Source organism: Salvelinus fontinalis, chromosome 19 (genome assembly GCF_029448725.1).
Source record: "Salvelinus fontinalis isolate EN_2023a chromosome 19, ASM2944872v1, whole genome shotgun sequence".
Taxonomy (NCBI): Eukaryota; Metazoa; Chordata; class Actinopteri; order Salmoniformes; family Salmonidae; genus Salvelinus; species Salvelinus fontinalis.
This window is the reverse complement of record NC_074683.1, coordinates 26,868,616-26,886,961: the sequence shown is the minus strand read 5'-3', so window position 1 is coordinate 26,886,961 and position 18,346 is coordinate 26,868,616. Positions and strand designations below refer to the sequence as shown.

The 18,346-nt window shown below is 43.4% G+C and overlaps 1 protein-coding gene across 4 annotated transcripts in view; it reads left to right on the top strand.

The window, feature by feature from the left end:
* The window catches only part of LOC129816567 (receptor tyrosine-protein kinase erbB-4-like), a 634,779-nt gene that overhangs the window by 548,250 nt on the left and 68,183 nt on the right, over positions 1 to 18,346 (top strand). For 2 of the 4 annotated variants that reach the window (XM_055871183.1, XM_055871185.1), the window contains one exon: positions 11,289 to 11,471. In XM_055871183.1, coding sequence (XP_055727158.1) covers positions 11,289 to 11,471 — 183 coding nt within the window. Of the gene's footprint in view, positions 1 to 11,285; positions 11,472 to 18,346 lie in introns of all 4 variants that reach the window. The other 2 variants (XM_055871182.1, XM_055871184.1) reach the window with 1 other exon arrangement.

Below are 18,346 nucleotides of genomic sequence, written 5' to 3'. Positions count from 1 at the left end.
TTATGTAAATAAAGTATTTCTGTTTTTATTTAAAATACATTTGCACAGCCTGTTTTTGCTTTGTCATTATGGGGTATTATGTGTAGATTGATGTGGACATTCTTTGTGTTTAATCCATTTTTGAATAAGTCTGTGTAGTAACAAAATATGGAAAAAGTCAATCGGTCTGAATACTTATCGATTGCAATGCACTGTATATAGTGGTGTAGTAATGTTATATAATGTACTGTTTTATTTTTTGGGGGAAAAAATGGTATGATGTGCCTTAATGTGTTTGGACCCCAGGAAGAGTAGTTGCTGCTTTGGCAGGAACTAATGAGGATCCTGATAAATACTAAATACCGTACACATAGGACTATGGCTGACAAATACGATTCCCCATCTATTCATAAAACATTCATCACTCATTTATTTCAAAAGGAAAAATGTTAAAAGTAAAATGATGTTATCTACTGGGTTGGTAATGCAACGTTGGTGAAATCCCCCCCCTCCCCCCCCATTTACACTGGTGTTTTTTATCTGTCTGTCGGTCTGACACTGTGTTCGTATTACAGCATGTTTGTATTTACATTTTTATCATCTTGCTTTGATGTGTGTGTACACATGTGCTTGAATGTACGTCATGTGGTGAGTGTGTTTATGTGTGCAGTACGCAGCGCGTGTCTCTGCGGGCGGTCGTAAGTGACGGCCCTAGGAGGAGGCAGGCTGGGCATTCCCCACAGTGTTTCAACAGCTGAGCACCACGCTAATGAACTCTTCTCCCCTCGCTTCCTCCCTTGTCTGTTTCTCTCCTTTCCTCCCTCTGTACTCTCCTCTTCTCTCTTCCTCTCATCTACTCTCTTCTCCTCTCTTCCATTCTTCCCCTGAGGAGCCAATGGTGCTCAGCAGACCTGGTTTCAAATACTATTTGAAATCTTTCAATTTTTTACTTGCTTTACCCTGCCTGGAGTGTACTATTCTATTGGTTAAATTGCAACAGGCCAGCGCAATTAGGAACAGTATTTGAAATTATTTTAAATAGTAGATGAAACCAGGTCTTGCCCTGAGTCTCTCTGCTGGTGGGAAAGCCACCTCTCAGCTGGAGGACAGCGTAGGGGAGGAGGGTGTAAGTAAGGGGGAAGGAAGACCTTCAGATTTAATTGACTAAGCAGGAGGGATCAACGTGGAGAGGTAGGGGAGGGGAGGGGAGTTAACATTCCAAATAGCAACCTATTTCCTATATACAGTAGTTCACTACTTTACCCTACAGGCTCTGGTCAAAGGTAGTGCACTATTAAGGTAATATAGTGCCATTTGGGAAGCAATCTTAAACGGCTGGAGAGACAGACTTCAGCGGCAAGCTTCAGACCAAGGAAGCTTTTGTAGGAGCTGCCTCCCTCCGCTCTCCTCCCACCACTCTCCTCCCCCTGCTCTCCTCCCTCTGTTCACCTCCCTCCCTCGCTCTGCTCCCTTTACACTCCTCCCCCTGCTCTCCTCCCTCCGCTCTCCTCCCACCACTCTCCTCCCTCTGCTCTCCTCCCTCTGTTCACCTCCCTCCCTTGCAATCCTCCCTTTATACTCCTCCACCTGCTCTCCTCACTCCGCTCTCCTCCCTCTGCTCTCCTCCCTCTGTTCACCTCCCTCCCTTGCACTCCTCCCTTTATACTCCTCCACCTGCTCTCCTCACTCCGCTCTCCTCCCTCTGCTCCCCTCCCTCGCTGTCCGTTCTTCCCCCTCCCTTTACTCTCCTCCCTTAGTTCTTCTCCCTGAGTTCTCCTTCCGCCGCTCTCCTACCTCCATCTTCCTCCCTCCGTACCCCTCCCTCTGTTCTCCTCCTGCCCTGACATGGAGGATATGGGAAGAGTCTGCGCACAGCTTCTTCATTTAAACAGCAATCAAAACGCAGTGGCACATGTCTTGGACGAGGAGAGACACACGCAAACACACAAGGACACACACAGAGACACACACACAGACGTGGAGATGGCCCCTGGCGATGTTCGGCCAATGAGCAGCAGCCTTGGTCCCTCCTGCAGCTAGCAGCGTAGCAGGAGGATGAATACTCATTAAGTTAACTGTCAACTCCATGGTATTCTGGAAGTCACTGTGTGTGTGTGTGTGTGTGTGTGTGTGTGTGTGTGTGTGTGTGTGTGTGTGTGTGTGTGTGTGTGTGTGTGTGTGTGTGTGTGTGTGTGTGTGTGTGTGTGTGTGTGTGTGTGTGTGTGTGTGTGTGTGTGTGTGTGTGTGTGTGTGTGTGAATGCCTGTGTGTGCTGCGGCATGGAGTTATTCCTTTTGAAGACCTAACCACAGCTCTGGGCCATTCTTTATTACTGCAATATAAAAGCTAGTGGTCTAAACCTCCATTGTTTATGGAAATGGTGTATCTAGGTTTTGTTTTGTTAAATTGTTGTGATCCCATTGTATCTGGATCTGTATAAACACATAGAAACGGGCAATTGAACGTACACACAGACACACTGACACTCACATTCACACTCACATTCATTCAATGCTAACACTAATAGGCTGGTGGCTGTGTGCACATTTGTGAGTGCTAGTATGTACTGTATGTATCTTGAGAATTGAGTGATTACATTTTAATATTTTTCTTGATCTTACTTGTGCTGCTCATCAGTTACCAAATGGAATAATGCATGATTTGAATGAGCTCAAAATGCATTTCAGTCATAAGAGTTCCTTTACCCCCTGACATATCGAGAGCTTTTTTAAGGTTCTATATGCAAAAAGATGATTCTGAGGTAATTGTCTTTAAAGTCCAGGTAGCAGATAATGGACCCCATCACATACACTATACTGTATATACAAAAGTATGTGGACACCCCTTCAAATTAGTGGATTCGGCTATTTCAGCCACACCCGTTGTTGACAGGTGAATAGAATTGAGCAGACAGACATGCAATCTCCATAGACACATATTGGCAGTAGATTGGCCTTACTGAAGACCTCAGTAACTTTCTATGTGGCACCATCATAGGATGCCACCTTTCCAACAAGTCAGTTCGTAAATGTTCTGCACTGCTAGAACTGCCACGCTCAACTGTAAGCACTGTTATTGTAAAGTGCAAATATCTATGCGCAAAAGCGGCTCAGCCACAAAGTGGTAGGCCACAAAAGCTCACAGAACAGGACTGCTGAGTGCTAAAGCGCGCAGCGCATAAAAATCTCCTGTCCTTGGTTGCAACGCTCACTACCGAGTTCCAAACTGCCTCTGGAAGCAACGTCACCACAAGAACTGTTCGTTGGGAGCTTCATTAAATGGGTTTCCATGGCCGAGCAGCCGCACACAAGCCTAAGATCACCATGTGCAATGCCCAAACGTTGGCTGGAGTGGTGTTAATGCTTGACGCCATTGCACTCAGTGGAAAAACGTTCTCTGGAGTGATGAATCAAAGCTCACCATCTGACAGTTCGACTGACAAATCTGGGTTTGGCAGAAGCTAAGAGAACATTACCTGCCTGAATGCATAATGCAAACTGTAAAGTTTGGTGGAGGAGGAATAATGGTCTGGGGCTGTTTTTCATGGTTTGGTTTAGGCCCCTTAGTTCCAGTGAAAGGAAATTGTAACGCTACAGCATAAAATTATATTCTTTCTAGACCATTCGGTGCTTCTAACTTCGTTGCAAAAGTTTGGGGAAGAGATTTGTGTGGAAGAACTTGACTGGCCTGCACGGAACCCTGACCTCTACCAAATCGAACACCTTTTGGGATGAATTGGAATGTGGACTGCGAGCCATGCCTAATTTCCCAACATCAGTGCCCGACCTCACTAATACTCTTGTGGCTGAATAGAAGCAAGTCCCCACAGCAATATTCCAACATCTAGTGGAAAGCCTTCCCAGAAGAGTGGAGGCTGTTATAGCACCAAAGAGAGGACCAACTCCATATAATGCCCATGATTTTGGAATGAGCTGTTCGACGAGCAGGTGTCCACCCACTTTTGGTCATGTAGTAAATTTATGTGTTGGTGTAATTTAAGCAATAAGGCCCAGTGAGTGTGATATATGACCAACGCGGAGGGCCTGGATACAGCCCTTAGCTGTGGTATATTTGCCATCTACCACAAACCCCCGAGGTGCCTTATTGTTATTATAAACTGGTTACCAATGTAATTAGATCAGCAAAAAATACATGTTTTCTCATACCGTGGTATATGGTCTGCTTTACCATGGCTGTCAGCCAATCAGCATTCAGGGCTCGAACTACCCAGTTTATAATGTGTCATATACATGGGTTCTAACAAGAAAAAGTATACAATTTATACTCCCTGCATGTAAAAACCATGAAGACTGGCAGAAAGCCCCAAACCTAAGATGGTAATTTCTATGTAAGTGGTACTTCACTTTTTAGTATGGAATTCGGCTGTGAGGATTTTTCTCCAATATTCACGACATATTGACACAATTACATCCTTTATAGAATAAAAATTACAAGTGGAAATACGTATTTGATTAGCAAGCCAGCAGCAGATGAAACAGAAAGTGAATTCTCTCCTCCCAAGCGCATACCAGTGACAAACTTAGCTACACTGAACAAAATATAAATGCAACATGTAAAGTATTGGTCCCATGTTTCATGAGCTGAAATAAAATATCACAGAAATGTTCCATACGCACAAAAAACATATTTTCTCAGCCCCAAAAGATATACACAAATGACTGTTAGTGAGCATTTCTCCTTTGCCAAGATAATCCACCCACCTGACAGGTGTGGCATATCAAGAAGCTGATTAAACAGCTTGCTCATTACACAGGTGCACCTTGTGCTTGTGATAATACAAGTCCACTCTAAAATGTTATACACTGCTCAAAAAAATAAAGGGAACACTTAAACAACACAATGTAACTCCAAGTCAATCACACTTCTGTGAAATCAAACTGTCCACTTAGGAAGCAACACTGATTGACAATAAATTTCACATGCTGTTGTGCAAATGGAATTGACAAAAGTTGGAAATTATAGGCAATTAGCAAGACACCCCCAAAAAAGGAGTGATTCTGCAGGTGGTGACCACAGACCACTTCTCAGTTCCTATGCTTCCTGGCTGATGTTTTGGTCACTTTTGAATGCTGGCGGTGCTCTCACTCTAGTGGTAGCATGAGACGGAGTCTACAACCCACACAAGTGGCTCAGGTAGTGCAGTTCATCCAGGATGGCACATCAATGCGAGCTGTGGCAAAAAGGTTTGCCGTGTCTGTCAGCGTAGTGTCCAGAGCATGGAGGCGCTACCAGGAGACAGGCCAGTACATCAGGAGACGTGGAGGAGGCCGTAGGAGGGCAACAACCCAGCAGCAGGGCCGCTACCTCCGCCTTTGTGCAAGGAGGTGCACTGCCAGCGCCCTGCAAAATGACCTCCAGCAGGCCACAAATGTTAATGTGTGAGCATATGGTCTCACAAGGGGTCTTCCGGCCTTTGTTCTCCTGGCCAGGACGCAGAAAGGAGCTCTGGCTGTCGTTCTAGAACGCTCCCGTCATAGCCCTTAGATATATCCGGCTCTGTTTTTATTCGATATAGGTGTTAAAGACATCATAATGTTGTTATATTAAACCGAGTTATATCAGTTTATATCGGTATATTGCGATTTTCGGATATTTATTTGTGCTGCGTTTTAGTGAGTCGGACACGTCTTTGCCACATGGCTAATGTTTACTGCTAATTCCAACGTTGAAGGCGACAATCTACAACCGAGCAACGATTCTTTTGGACTAAGGACACCTTGCCCAAGATTCTGATGGGAGTTCATCAAAAAGTAAGAACTATATATGATGTTAATTCATTGTTCTGTTGAAAAATGTAGAACTCATATTCCGCCATTAATTTCAGTGCGGTCTCGCTTTAAAGCACGCTGTATGTTTTAGTAACATTCATTTAAAAAAATGAACACAGCGATTGCATTAAGAACTAATGTATCTTTCATTTGCTGTCCAACCTGTATTTTTTAGTCAAGTTTAGGATTAGTTACTGATTAGACTAGGTGCCTCTCCCAAGATTTCTCCCGACATATTGTTGGCAGCCTGGCTACTTTTCTCATTGTATAACTACGATTTGTGCCGCTAAATATGCACATTTTCGAACAAACTCTATATGTATTGTGTAATATGATGTTATAGGACTGTCATCTGATGAGGTTTTGCTGGTTTATTCGCTATCGCTAACGTGCATGAATCAATGCTGCTGTGTGGTTTGCTATTGTAGTAAGCTAATATAATGCTACATTGTGTTTTCGCTGTAAAACACTTAAAAAATATGAAATATTGGCTGGATTCACTAGATCTTTGTCTTTCATTTGCTGTACGCTGTGTATTTGTCAGAAATGTTTTATGATGAGTATTTAGGTAATACACAATGGTCTCTGTAGTTATTCTAGTTGCTTTGGTGAGAGTTGTGATGGTGGCTGCAATGGTAAACTATGATTTATACCTGAAATTTGCACATTTGTCTAACAAAACATATGCTATACAATAAATATGTTATAAGACTGTCATCTGATTAAGTTGTTTCTTGGTTAGTGGCTATTTATATCTTTATTTGATCAAAATTGTGATAACTACCTATGCAGGAAAAAAATGGTGGGAAAAAAAGTTGTGTCTTTTGCTATCGTGGTTAGCTAATAGATTTACATATTGTGTCTTCCCTGTAAAACATTTTAAAAATCAGAAATGATGGCTGGATTCACAAAATGTGTATCTTTCATCTGGTGTCTTGGACTTGTGATTTAATGATATTTAGATGCTAGTATTTACTTGTGACGCTATGCTAGACTATGCTAGTCAGCTTTTTAGTTTAATCTGGAGACCAATTTATGCTAAGTCGAAACAGCACCCCCTATATTCGCAAGAAGTTAAATTGAAAAATCCGGTGTCGTTTTGCATATCAATTCATAAACCATGTGCCGTGGAATCGTTATGTCAAATCTCCCAACTATTTTGCAATCTACAGTTGAAGTCGAAAGTTTACATACAACTTTAGCCAAATACATTTAAACTCAGTTTTTCACAGTTCCTGACATTTAATCCAAATAACAATTCCCTGTCTTACGTCAGTTAGGATCACCACTTTATTTCAAGAATGTGAAATGTCAGAATAATAGTAGAGAGAATGATTTATGTCAGCTTTTATTTCTTTCATCACATTCCCAGTGGGTCAGATGTTTATATTCACTCAATTAGTATATGGTAGCATTGCCTTTAAATTGTTTATCTTGCGTCAAACGTTTCGGGTAGCCTTCCACAAGCTTCCCACAATAAGTTGGTTGAAATTTGGCCCATTTCTCCTGACAGAGCTGGTGTAACTGAGTCAGGTTTGTAGGCCTCCTTGCTCGCAAATGCTTTTACAGTTCTGCCCACATGTTTTCTATAGGATTGAGGTCAGGGCTTTGTGATAGCCACTCCAGTACCTTGACTTTGTTGTCCTTAAGCCATTTTTCCACAACTTTGGAAGTGTGCTTGGGGTCATTATCCATTTGGAAGTCCCATTTGCAACCAAGCTTTAACTTCCTGACTGATGTCTTGAGATGTTGCTTCAATATATCCACATACTTTTCCTTCCTCGTGATGCCATCTGTTTTGTGAAGTGCACCAGTCCCTCCTGCAGCAAAGCACCCCCACAACATGATGCTGCCACCCCCATGCTTCATGGTTGGGATGGTATTCTTCGGCTTGCAATCCTCCCCCTTTTTCCTCCAAACATAACAATGGTCATTATGGCCAAACAGTTCTATTTTTGTATCATCAGACCAGAGGACATTTCTCCAAAAAGTACGATCTTTGTCTCCATGTGCAGTTGCAAACCATAGTCTGGCTTTTTTTATGGCGGTTTTGGAGCAGTGGCTTCCTCCTTGCTGAGCAGCCTTTCAGGTCATGTCGATATAGAACTTGCTTTTTCTGTGGATATAGATACGTTTGTACCTGTTTCCTCCAGCATCTTCACAAGATCCTTTGCTGTTGTTCTGGGATTGATTTGCACTTTTCGCACTAAAGTACGTTCATCTCTAGGAGACAGAATGCATCTCCTTCCTGAGTGGTATGACGGCTGCTTTGTCCCATGGTGTTTATACGTGCGTACTATTGTTTGTACAGATGAACGTGGTTCCTTCAGGCATTTGGAAATTTCTCCCAAAGATGAACCAGACTTGTGGCGGTCTACAACTACAAGAAATGTGTAGAGTGGTTGAAAAACGAGTTGTAATGACTCCAACCTAAGTGTATCTAAACTTCCGACTTCAATTGTATATGGCACGGCTGTAAATTGTTTGGTCCTGAAATGAAACTGATATACTTTTTAATTTATCACAATTTTAACCAATTCGGTTCCTAAATGCAGGGCCGACAGACAAGTTACTTTTTGCCCCTTCCACTTTCCTCTTCCATTTTTGCAGTAATGCTGCAAATAGTTCGTTATATTTCTTACTAGTCTAACCTGTCTAGGATCAGCGTGGCGCTAGCGGCACCCCCCCCCCCCCCCACTGAAAAACCAGTGCCGCGAAATTCAAAAAAAATATATTTTTAAAATATTTAACTTTCACACATTAAAGTCCAATACAGCTAATGAAAGACACAGATCTTGTGAATCCAGTCAACATTTCCGATTTTTAAAATGTTTTACAGGGAAGACAATATGTAAAGATGTACATCTATTACCTAAAAACACATTAGCATAATCCACCATCTTTTATTTGTCCACCAACACCAGTAGCCATCACCAATTCGGCTAAACTAAGATATTTATAGCCCCTAACCAACAAAAAAACTCATTAGATGACAGTCTGATAACATATTTATGGTATGGGATAGGTTTTGTTAGAAAAAAGTGCATATTTCAGGTAGACTTCATAGTTTACAATTGCACCCACCATCACAAATGGACTAGAATAATTACAATGAGCAACGTGTTTACCTAACTACTAATCATCAAACATTTCGTAAAAATACACAGCATACACGAATCGAAAGACACAGATCCTGTGAATACAGACAATATTTCAGATTTTCTAAGTGTCTTACAGCGAAAACACAATAAATCGTTATATTAGCTTAGCACATAGCAATTAGCAGCCCAGCATTGATTCTAGCCAAAGTGAGCGATAAAAGTCAACATCGCCAAAAGATATTAATTTTTTCACTAACCTTCTCAGAATTCTTCCGATGACACTCCTGTAACATCACATTACAACATGCATATACAGTTTGATCGAAAATGTTTATATTTAGCCACCAAAATCATGGTTAGACAATGTGAAATGTAACTCAGCTGGTCAGAATTTGTCCTTGCGCCACTTAGACAGTGATCTACTCTTATACATAAATACTCATAAACGTGACTAAAAAATATAGGGTGGACAGGGATTGATAGACAATTTAATTCTTAATACAATTGCGTTATTACATTTTTTAATTTATCCTTACTTTTCAATACAGTTTGCGCCAAGCGAAGCTACGTCAAAAAACATGGCGTCCTAAGCCACTAAAATGTTTCGACAGAAACACGATTTATCATAATAAAAATGTCCTACCTTGAGCTGTTCTTCCATCAGTATCTTGGGCAAAGGATCCTTTCTTGGGAGAAATCGTCTTTTGGTGGAAAGCTGTCCTCTTGCCATGTGGAAATGTCAACTGCGTTCGGGATGAACTGAAAAGCGTGCCCAACTTTTCACATCGTTGCAAAAATAAATGTCCCAAAATCGCACTAAACGGATATAAATTGCTATAAAACGCTTTAAATTAACTACTTCATGATGTTTGTAACTCCTATAACGAGTGAAAAGATGACCGGAGAAATATAACAGGCTAAACTAACGCTTGGAACAGGAGAGGGTCGGTGTCTTCCACGCGCGTTACGCAGCAAGAAAAGACTTGCTAGCTAAAGGTTTTTTTCATTTGTAGGGCCTGTGAACGAGCAATCGACCCCGTTGGAATCGTCATCACGTAAAGGCATCCAGGGGAAGACGTAAGAAGTGTCCGTATAGTCATAGCAACGACAGTGCCCTTTTAACTGACTTCAGAAAAGTGGCCAACATTTCTCAAATCTGACTCCATGTCAGGGAAATTGCTGTAGAATGGGCTCTGTTCCACTTAGAGACAAAATTTCAACTCCTATAGAAACTATAGACTGTTTTCTATCCAATAATAATAATAATATGCATATTGTACGATCAAGGATTTTGTGGGAAGCCGTTTAAAAAATTAGCCACATTAGCATAAATAGTCTAAACAGCGCCCCCATCCCCAACAGGCTAATTGACCAATCCCCCAATTTTTTTTGACATGGGCTAATTGAGTGACTGTCAGTGAACCTTGTACACCTTGTATATTCTACTATTTTAACTCTTAACATTAAGTTGAGACCTCAACTGACTTCCTAAAAATATATATATATATACAGTATATATTTTTTGGTTTTTGGAAATGTACCCGCAGGCCTACAAAAGCAGGCCCGCGGGGCCGCCAGCTGCCCATCCCTGATCTATAGTATGACAGCATCAGCTGTTAGCTACCAACAGCTGGCAGACGTGTTTACATTTGGTTAGTTTTATCAGTGTTATTTAGAGTGAAGACATGAGCTAAATGCACTAGATCTAGATAACGTTAGCATAGCAAGCTATCTCTTTCACTTACCCAGTTGACTTCCATGCTCACTGAAGTCCATGATAATGCTCGGTCTCTGCTGGTGCTGCTGACTGATTGAGTTGCTTTAGAAGCCACATTGATGGTAGGGAAAGCATCCACTTTGAGAAGCAACTTCTTGCTGAAGCAGTCCTTCCATTGGTGGTAGCCTTGGAAGTTGTCATGAAATAAATGTGCCCCGCAGATTGACAATTAGACGCCCAAATCACCTCATTCTCAACAAATGTCTCCCACTTTTGACTCTTTTTTATTGATGGTGTGATGCTGACTGCGGGGCATTGTGGATGTGTTTCTAAAGTTAGAGCTGATTTAGAGAACCTCAAACCCAACTTTTAGAACAACATCATATTATAACAATTGATTTAAGAGTTTGTAAATTGGGAATGTTGACTTGGGGTGCTTTTAAGTTACTGTTTATGTATTTCTGGCATTGAGAAATAAGTGCTACACTCCCTTTAAAGTTCCGAACCCTGGTTTGAATGGTTGCCAGCAATTTTTATATTGTATTATTTTGAACTTAAGATGAATTGTCGTATTTTGAGTACTATATAGGTAGAGAACATTGGACAGAACAAGGCTATGTTAACAACAGCATTTTTCCAAAATTGGTGAATGTATTGTATGGTCTCTGCGTGGGCCTGAGTTCCTGTGTGTGTTCCCCAGGAGGCTCTGATCATGGCCAGCATGGAACACCCCCACCTGGTCCGTCTCCTGGGGGTCTGCCTGAGCCCCACCATCCAGCTGGTCACCCAGCTCATGCCCCACGGTTGCCTGCTCGATTACATCCACGAACACAAGGACAACATCGGCTCCCAGCTGCTGCTCAACTGGTGTGTTCAGATCGCCAAGGTAAGACTCACCTGTTATTGTCAAATCTTGTCTGGGAGTTTGAGTGTCATCTTAAACACTTTCTGTTTGTGCTCCTTTTTCATATGTATCTCATACTCTACATACCCACACTGTAATGGAAAACTGTAATTTATAGAGTAATTTTAGATATTATCAACAGTAAAACAAAACAAATGCAGCACACTGTAGATCACGGTTACCTAGCTGGCGGCCTGCGGGCCAATGGTTTTATTTGGTCCACCAAGTTTTCAGAGCAAAACAATTATCATTTTTGGACAAAAATCTCCAAGTGATTTTAATTTAAGAAATCTGTTCCCAAGTATTCCCACGCAAAATAGAGAGACACGTGATCGTATTCAAATGTAAGCAAGGTTTGAAATGATTATGTTTTAGTCAAACATTATATCTGATTGGACTTATTGCTGTCAATTTGCAGTCTACAAATTATTTGTAATTATGTTCCGCCGCCCGACCATGTGCTCAAGAAAAAATCGGCGCGCAGCTGAATCTAGTTGATGATCCCTATTATAAATAATGGTGCATTGTGGGAAAATTGCTGTATTTTGAATGGTACTGTAATTCCGCCCCACATAATACAGTAGTGTATCATATCCACTAGTGGGTGCAGGGTATTGTTGTTTCTGTCTCATTAACATATTTTGAGGAGTGCCTTGTTAGGGGCCATATTTGTTGCACCCAGGAGGGAGAATGCTCTACCAATTTAACCTGGCACCCCCCAGGAGAAAATAAGCCAAATTAATTAAATGCATCCCTCCTATCCTTGGATGGGTGAAGAAGACGTCTGTCTTTGTACATCTTCCTCCGAAGAGGATGTTTAGTTCTGAGGGCAGTGGACTCAAATGGATTCCTCTGAATTTAAAGACAAGTAAATAAAATAGCAGCTCACATCACCTTGGGTCTGGAGGTATTGGACCATACTATTATCTCAGAATCATTTCAGTGACACATACACACAGAGACTGTGTCTCTCACCCCCACTGCAACCCCACAGCTCCAAACCAAAATGTCACGTCAGGCACTTGCTGCAGACTCTTTTGTAGATTTAATATCTTAGACAAAAAATGCCTTTTGCTCATAGATATGGCACTGTTGAGGGATAAAGGTGGGAGTTTTCTACAATAAAATTTTAAAGCATTAGTTACCGTTTGGAATAAAAAGAACAACACTTGCTGTAGGCCAACAAAATGTGTTGGTCCACTGTAGCTCAGTAAGTAGAGCACAGTGCTTACAGCGCCTGGGATAGTTGGTTCAATTCCTGCGACCAACCTTATGTTTAAAACGCATGCTCTCATGACTGTAAATCGCTTTGGATAAAAGCCACTACTAAATGACAAATATATATACCCCAATAAAGGGCTTATTTATGACTTTACATTGCACAGGGAAGCATGCATTAAGGCTGCTTTCCCAAGCGTTGCCCTATTCTCTGTATTGTATTTCACTTTCATTTATTCAGCGGAACCCAATTGAGAATTCACAATGGTGCCCTGAGAACAAACAACTCACAAACACTATTATTCAATAAATCAATACAACAGCAAATTCACTACAAGATACAACAGATACAGACACATCACATCTTAACAGTGCACTACAGGGTCATGGTCAAAAGAACCACACAATGTAGGGAATAGGGAGCCATTTGAGACTGAGACCAGGTGTTTCTAAGGCAGTGGCTGTGATGGTTGTAATGGCCTTCTTCTAGGGGTGAGTCAGTGGACCCTCAGGGGCCCGAGGTAATGAGGTCAGAGGCCCCAGGTAATGAGGACAGGGGCCTGGGATAGAGACAGCATACCATTCCTCTATACACTCTGTGGCTAGGCCTCACTATGGGAGAAGTCATATGTAACTGAATTGCTCATTTTTTATAAATCGATGCGCATACTATATACGGGAGTGTCTTTGCCCACCACCACTATACTCAATACACAACACTCCTTTCCTCCAGTCACAGAATGGGTTCCCCATAACATTGGGGAGACGGCGATTCCTAACTGGGCGTGGTGCGGGAGGTGCCTGAATAGTCTCTGACGGCAGCCTCTGTGCTTGTGGAGGTGGCACCTCAATTGCGGCCGGAGAGGGCTCAGCTGCAAGTTGGTGCTGAGTATCAGGGTTTGGCTCTGGAGTTGGCACTCTTCTGCCACCTAAAGGAGTGGTGTCCAGAGCATCCAGGCCTGGAGGAAGGAGGTGGCAGCAAAGGGGGCTGCTGCCTCCTGGCCCAGCAGCTGATCCACATGGCGTCGGTGCACCTGACCATCAGGTGTCCGGGTCCTGTAAGAGACCGGTCCAATGGCTTTTCCCATGACTGCAGGGACTCACTTAGGGCCTCCAGAGTAGCTCGTCAGGTTCAAAATGCCTTAAATGACCGTGGCCCCCTGTCTGCATCATCCTCCTGCCTTAGACGCATTTCACATGCGAAGTCCAGGTGCAGCCAGTCTAAGCCAGTCTAAGGCAGTTGTCAATCGCCTGTTAATTAACAGCTCGGCTGGACTCTTCCCAGTAGTAGCCGTGGGTGTAACATGATGAGACAGCAGGAACCTTGACAGTCGGGTCTGCCAGTCACCCACCGAGATCCCAGACAGAGCCTCCTTGGTTGTCTGAACCATGCGTTCAGCTTGGCCATTAGAGGATGGGTGATATGGGGCTGCTATGACGTCTGATTCCGCTCTGCCCAACAGAACTCTTTAAACTCAGCAGATGTGAAGACAGATCCATTGTCTGACACCAGGATGTCACACCACCCAATTTGTGGCAAACAGGAGACGGAAGGTGCTTATCACAGCAGCTTAGGACATCAAACTAACCGTGGCTACTTCCAGACACTTTGAGTGGGAATCCACTACAATGAGAAAGTTAATTCCTTTGAATGGCCCAGCAAAGTCTTTACAAAGACGGAACCATTTCTTTGTTGTCTACTCCCATGGGTGCATAGCGACCTTGGGTGGAGCATGTAGTGACTCCTGACAGGTGGCGCAGCTGCACACCACTGCCTCAATTGACATGTCCTTCCCAGGCCACCACATAGCTCTGTGCCATTGCCTTCATCCTCACTATTCCAGTATGCAAATTATGCGAGGAACCACCACCCGACTGTCCCACAACACACAGTTCTTGTGAACCAACAACTCATTCTGACATGACCAGTAGGGCCCAAACTGGCTGCCAGGAACCTCAGAGGCCCATCAATGCAGCACCCAGCGAAGCACCGGGGACAGGACAGGATCCTTCAAGATCAGTGTGGCTATCCTAGAAGCATGGAGACGGGCATCAGGCACCATCAACAGCATCACTTCCCAGGGAGATGGTGCCACAGACAAAGGGGTAGCGAGTGGCAGGTGACTCCGGGCATCCACATTAACCAGCTGCTTCCCTGGACAATAGCAGAGCTCATAACTATGGGCTCCCAATATCAGGCTCAATCTGAACATCGAGGTGAAATAATCTGGTGCATGGGCTTCATATGATGAAGCAAGCCCAGCCAGGGCTTGTGGTCAGTGTAGGCCACAAAATGGTGACCTGACAAGGACTGGTGGAACTTCTTGACAGCAAAGATGATCACCATTGTCTCTTTATTCAGCTGTGCATAGTTCCACTCAGTGACATTTAAGGTGCTAAATGTGTAGCACATAGGTGCCTAACGACCATCAGATTCCACATGACTCAATAAGGCAACTAGCCCATATGGAGATGCATCACAGACCATAGTGATAGTGGGCTAGTAGCCCATCTGCTTGCAGCAGCCATTTAGCCTCCAGGGAGCTGCCTGGTCCAGTAGTTGATACAGGGGCTCCAACACTGTAGTTTTATCAGGCAGGAAGCTGTTGTAAAAGTTGAGAAGCCCCAGAAACGACTGAAGCTCAGACTTGTTCTTGGAAGAAGGTGCCTCCTTAATGGCCTTTACCTTATCCTGGGTTGGTTGTACGACATCCTTGTCAACGTTGAACCACAGGAACTCAACACTGGGTGCAGCAAAAATGCACTTCTCCCTCTGCATTTGCAGCCCTGCTTCCACAAAGTGCCTCAGAACTTCCCTCAGCCAAGAGTTATGCTCTTCCAGGGTCCGGCTTGTAATCAGTATGTCATCCAGATACGCCTGGACCCCTGTGATGCCTGCTAGCTCTGGACACTCCAAACTGGAGCTTTGTTGCTCTAAAAAGCCCTCGGTGTGTGTTGATATTCGGGAGCTCCCTTGTATCATCATCCAAAGCTAGAGGCTGGTAGGTTTGTCTTATATCCAGCTTTGTAGACACCACCCCTTCTGCCAACGTCGCAAACAGCTCAGCCAGCGTTGGCAAGGGGTAAACATCAGGGACCACTGCAGTTTCTCCAGAGCCTCATACCTTCGGCCGGAGAGTGAAAGGTACTGGTCGAGTTTTAAAGAACTTAGGGTCGATTGGCTATGGACACAGGGTGCCCCCTGTAAAGCCCAAGCCCCTGGAAAGCTTTTTCATGCTCCTTGATAGTAGAATCTGGGGAGTTTTGCAGGGGTCTCTGCTGGGGTCACCTCGATAGCTGACATCCACCAAAATTCTACCCCGCGTCTTTAACTGGGCCTGTGACCATTGTCTTAATACCCCATTGTCTTGCAAGAATTCTGGTGGAGCCATTGTTGCTCCTAGACATTTCTACTTTTCCACAGCACTTACAGATGATTGGGTTAGCTCTCGCAGGGAAGACATTTTACGACCTGACTTGTTGGAAAGGTGGCATCATATGATGGTGCCAAGTTCAAAGTCACTGAGCTCTTCTTCAGTAAGGCCATTCTACTGCCAATGTTTGTCTATGCAGATTGCATGGCTGTGTGCTTGATTTTATTCACCTGTCAGCAATAGCCGAATCCACTAATTTGAAAGGGTGTCCACATACTTTGATATATATAGTGTATATGTCCCCTTCGTTTACAGTGGTGACAGGTTGCAGCACTAAACCTACAGCTGTTGGAATTATGGCCCCCCCCCCACATCTGAAACAGGCTCTGACATCCTCTCTGGACATTGACTCCGCCCCCTCTGCACACACAGGTCCACTAAGTGCAGTGTGATGAATGCCAGAGGACCTGGTCATTCCAGGTGAAGCAGGTGGGCGTTATTTGCAGCAGTCTCAGCCGCCAAGGCTTTTTCCTCAGCCACTCATATTGGGCTCAGCCAATAGGCGCCGAAGAGACTCGTCTAATACCCACAAACAATTCTGTCATGCAGCATCGGCTCCAGCTGATCTCCAAAATGACAGTGCACCGAAATCCGGCTCAGCCCAGCAATAAAACTGGAGATATTCTGATCTGCCTTTTGTTTACAGTTATGAAAATGAAATATATGCACAATGTCTGACAGAGATGCCACTATATCATCATAACTCTTTGCAGTAGGGAGGGATGGAGCGAGCAGAGAACGTAATGTAGACAACACGCTCATCAGCACAATGGGTTTCTGTTTGGCATTATCAATGTCATTATCAACGAAAAACATTCCAGCTTTCAATGTACTCCTCCCAGTAGCTATCCTTTTCATCAACAAACTCCTCAATCTTCCCAATCAAAGCCATGATAGCGTCGGAAAAGGAAAATACACTTTGACGTTTACTCGTTAAACCTCTTCAAAACATTCCAGTCCGAATCCACTTTGATGCCAGTATTATGTCCGTGACATGGTGAAAGTACAATCCAATAACAAGGACACAAAGATAAATTTAGACTATTTACTCCATGGTGCAGGAAATGAACATGAACGCCATGTAGGCAGATGACTGTGAACTTCCACACCTATGGGGCATGCACGCTATATATGGGAGTGTCTGTGCCCGTTCCTTAATGTGCCCTCCACCACTATACTCAATACACAACAAGGTAAATGTGCTCCCTCACTGCAGGGCAATTCGTGACTCTCCAGGCTCCCAGGCTCCTGGGAAGTTAATCTGTGTCTGGGAGGCGAGGTGAGACGCCTCTCTATCTTGTGCTTTCTATCCCTCTTTCTCTCTCTCTCTTTGTGTCTCTCTCTGCGTCAGACAGCTCTTCACACAATGGATTATTAATGGAAAAATAAGCCGTGGGTTACATTCTAATGAGAAGATTAATCAGGGGATATGCCACCACCATGCACTATTTTTTATTTATTTCCTTTTTCTTCTACATCTCTCTTTCTTTCTTGAGGTATATCCCTGGCTTTCTGTCTACCTCACAGTGTGTCCTGTCCTTTTAACTCCATAGCTTTTTATTCCCTTTTTTTCTCTCTCTTTATTTAAATCTCCACTTCTCACGCTTTCTCTTTCTTACTGTGTCCTCCTTCTTACTCCATCTCTCCTGAACTGTATCCCCTTCTGTGTCTCATTTCTCTCATCAGCATCACAGAGTCATTCTGCATGGGGACATGTTGGTTAGCTGAGCTCACTAGGCCAGGCCTGACAGTTAGAACCATGGAGTTAAAACAAATAGAACTAGAATCACTGTATTTCTATTTTTAGAACAGAACAGAATGAATTGAACAGAAGGCAGAGATCTTAGAAAATAGACAGAGGTTCATATTGCTAACAGAACATATGCAGTCCTCTGTTGTTGTATTTATCTCTATCACATCACTCTCTCACATATCCAGTACATGTCCTTGTGAAGCTAAAGACAGCTGAGGATTACTGTCGTACAGATGGACCTTCAATATGACGGCTATTACCACAGCTGTTATCATTTTGTTCACACTATCTAGCTCTGACAATTATTTGGTTTAGTTGGCACGTTGCAGACATTGACTAGTTATCTTCTCTAGGCCCCTCTTCTCCCGTTGTATGGAAGCTCTCCTAGTATTTTGTAAGACTCAATGCATCTTGAGGTCATTTCTCTGTGCAAACATCTCTCCCGAAGCTGA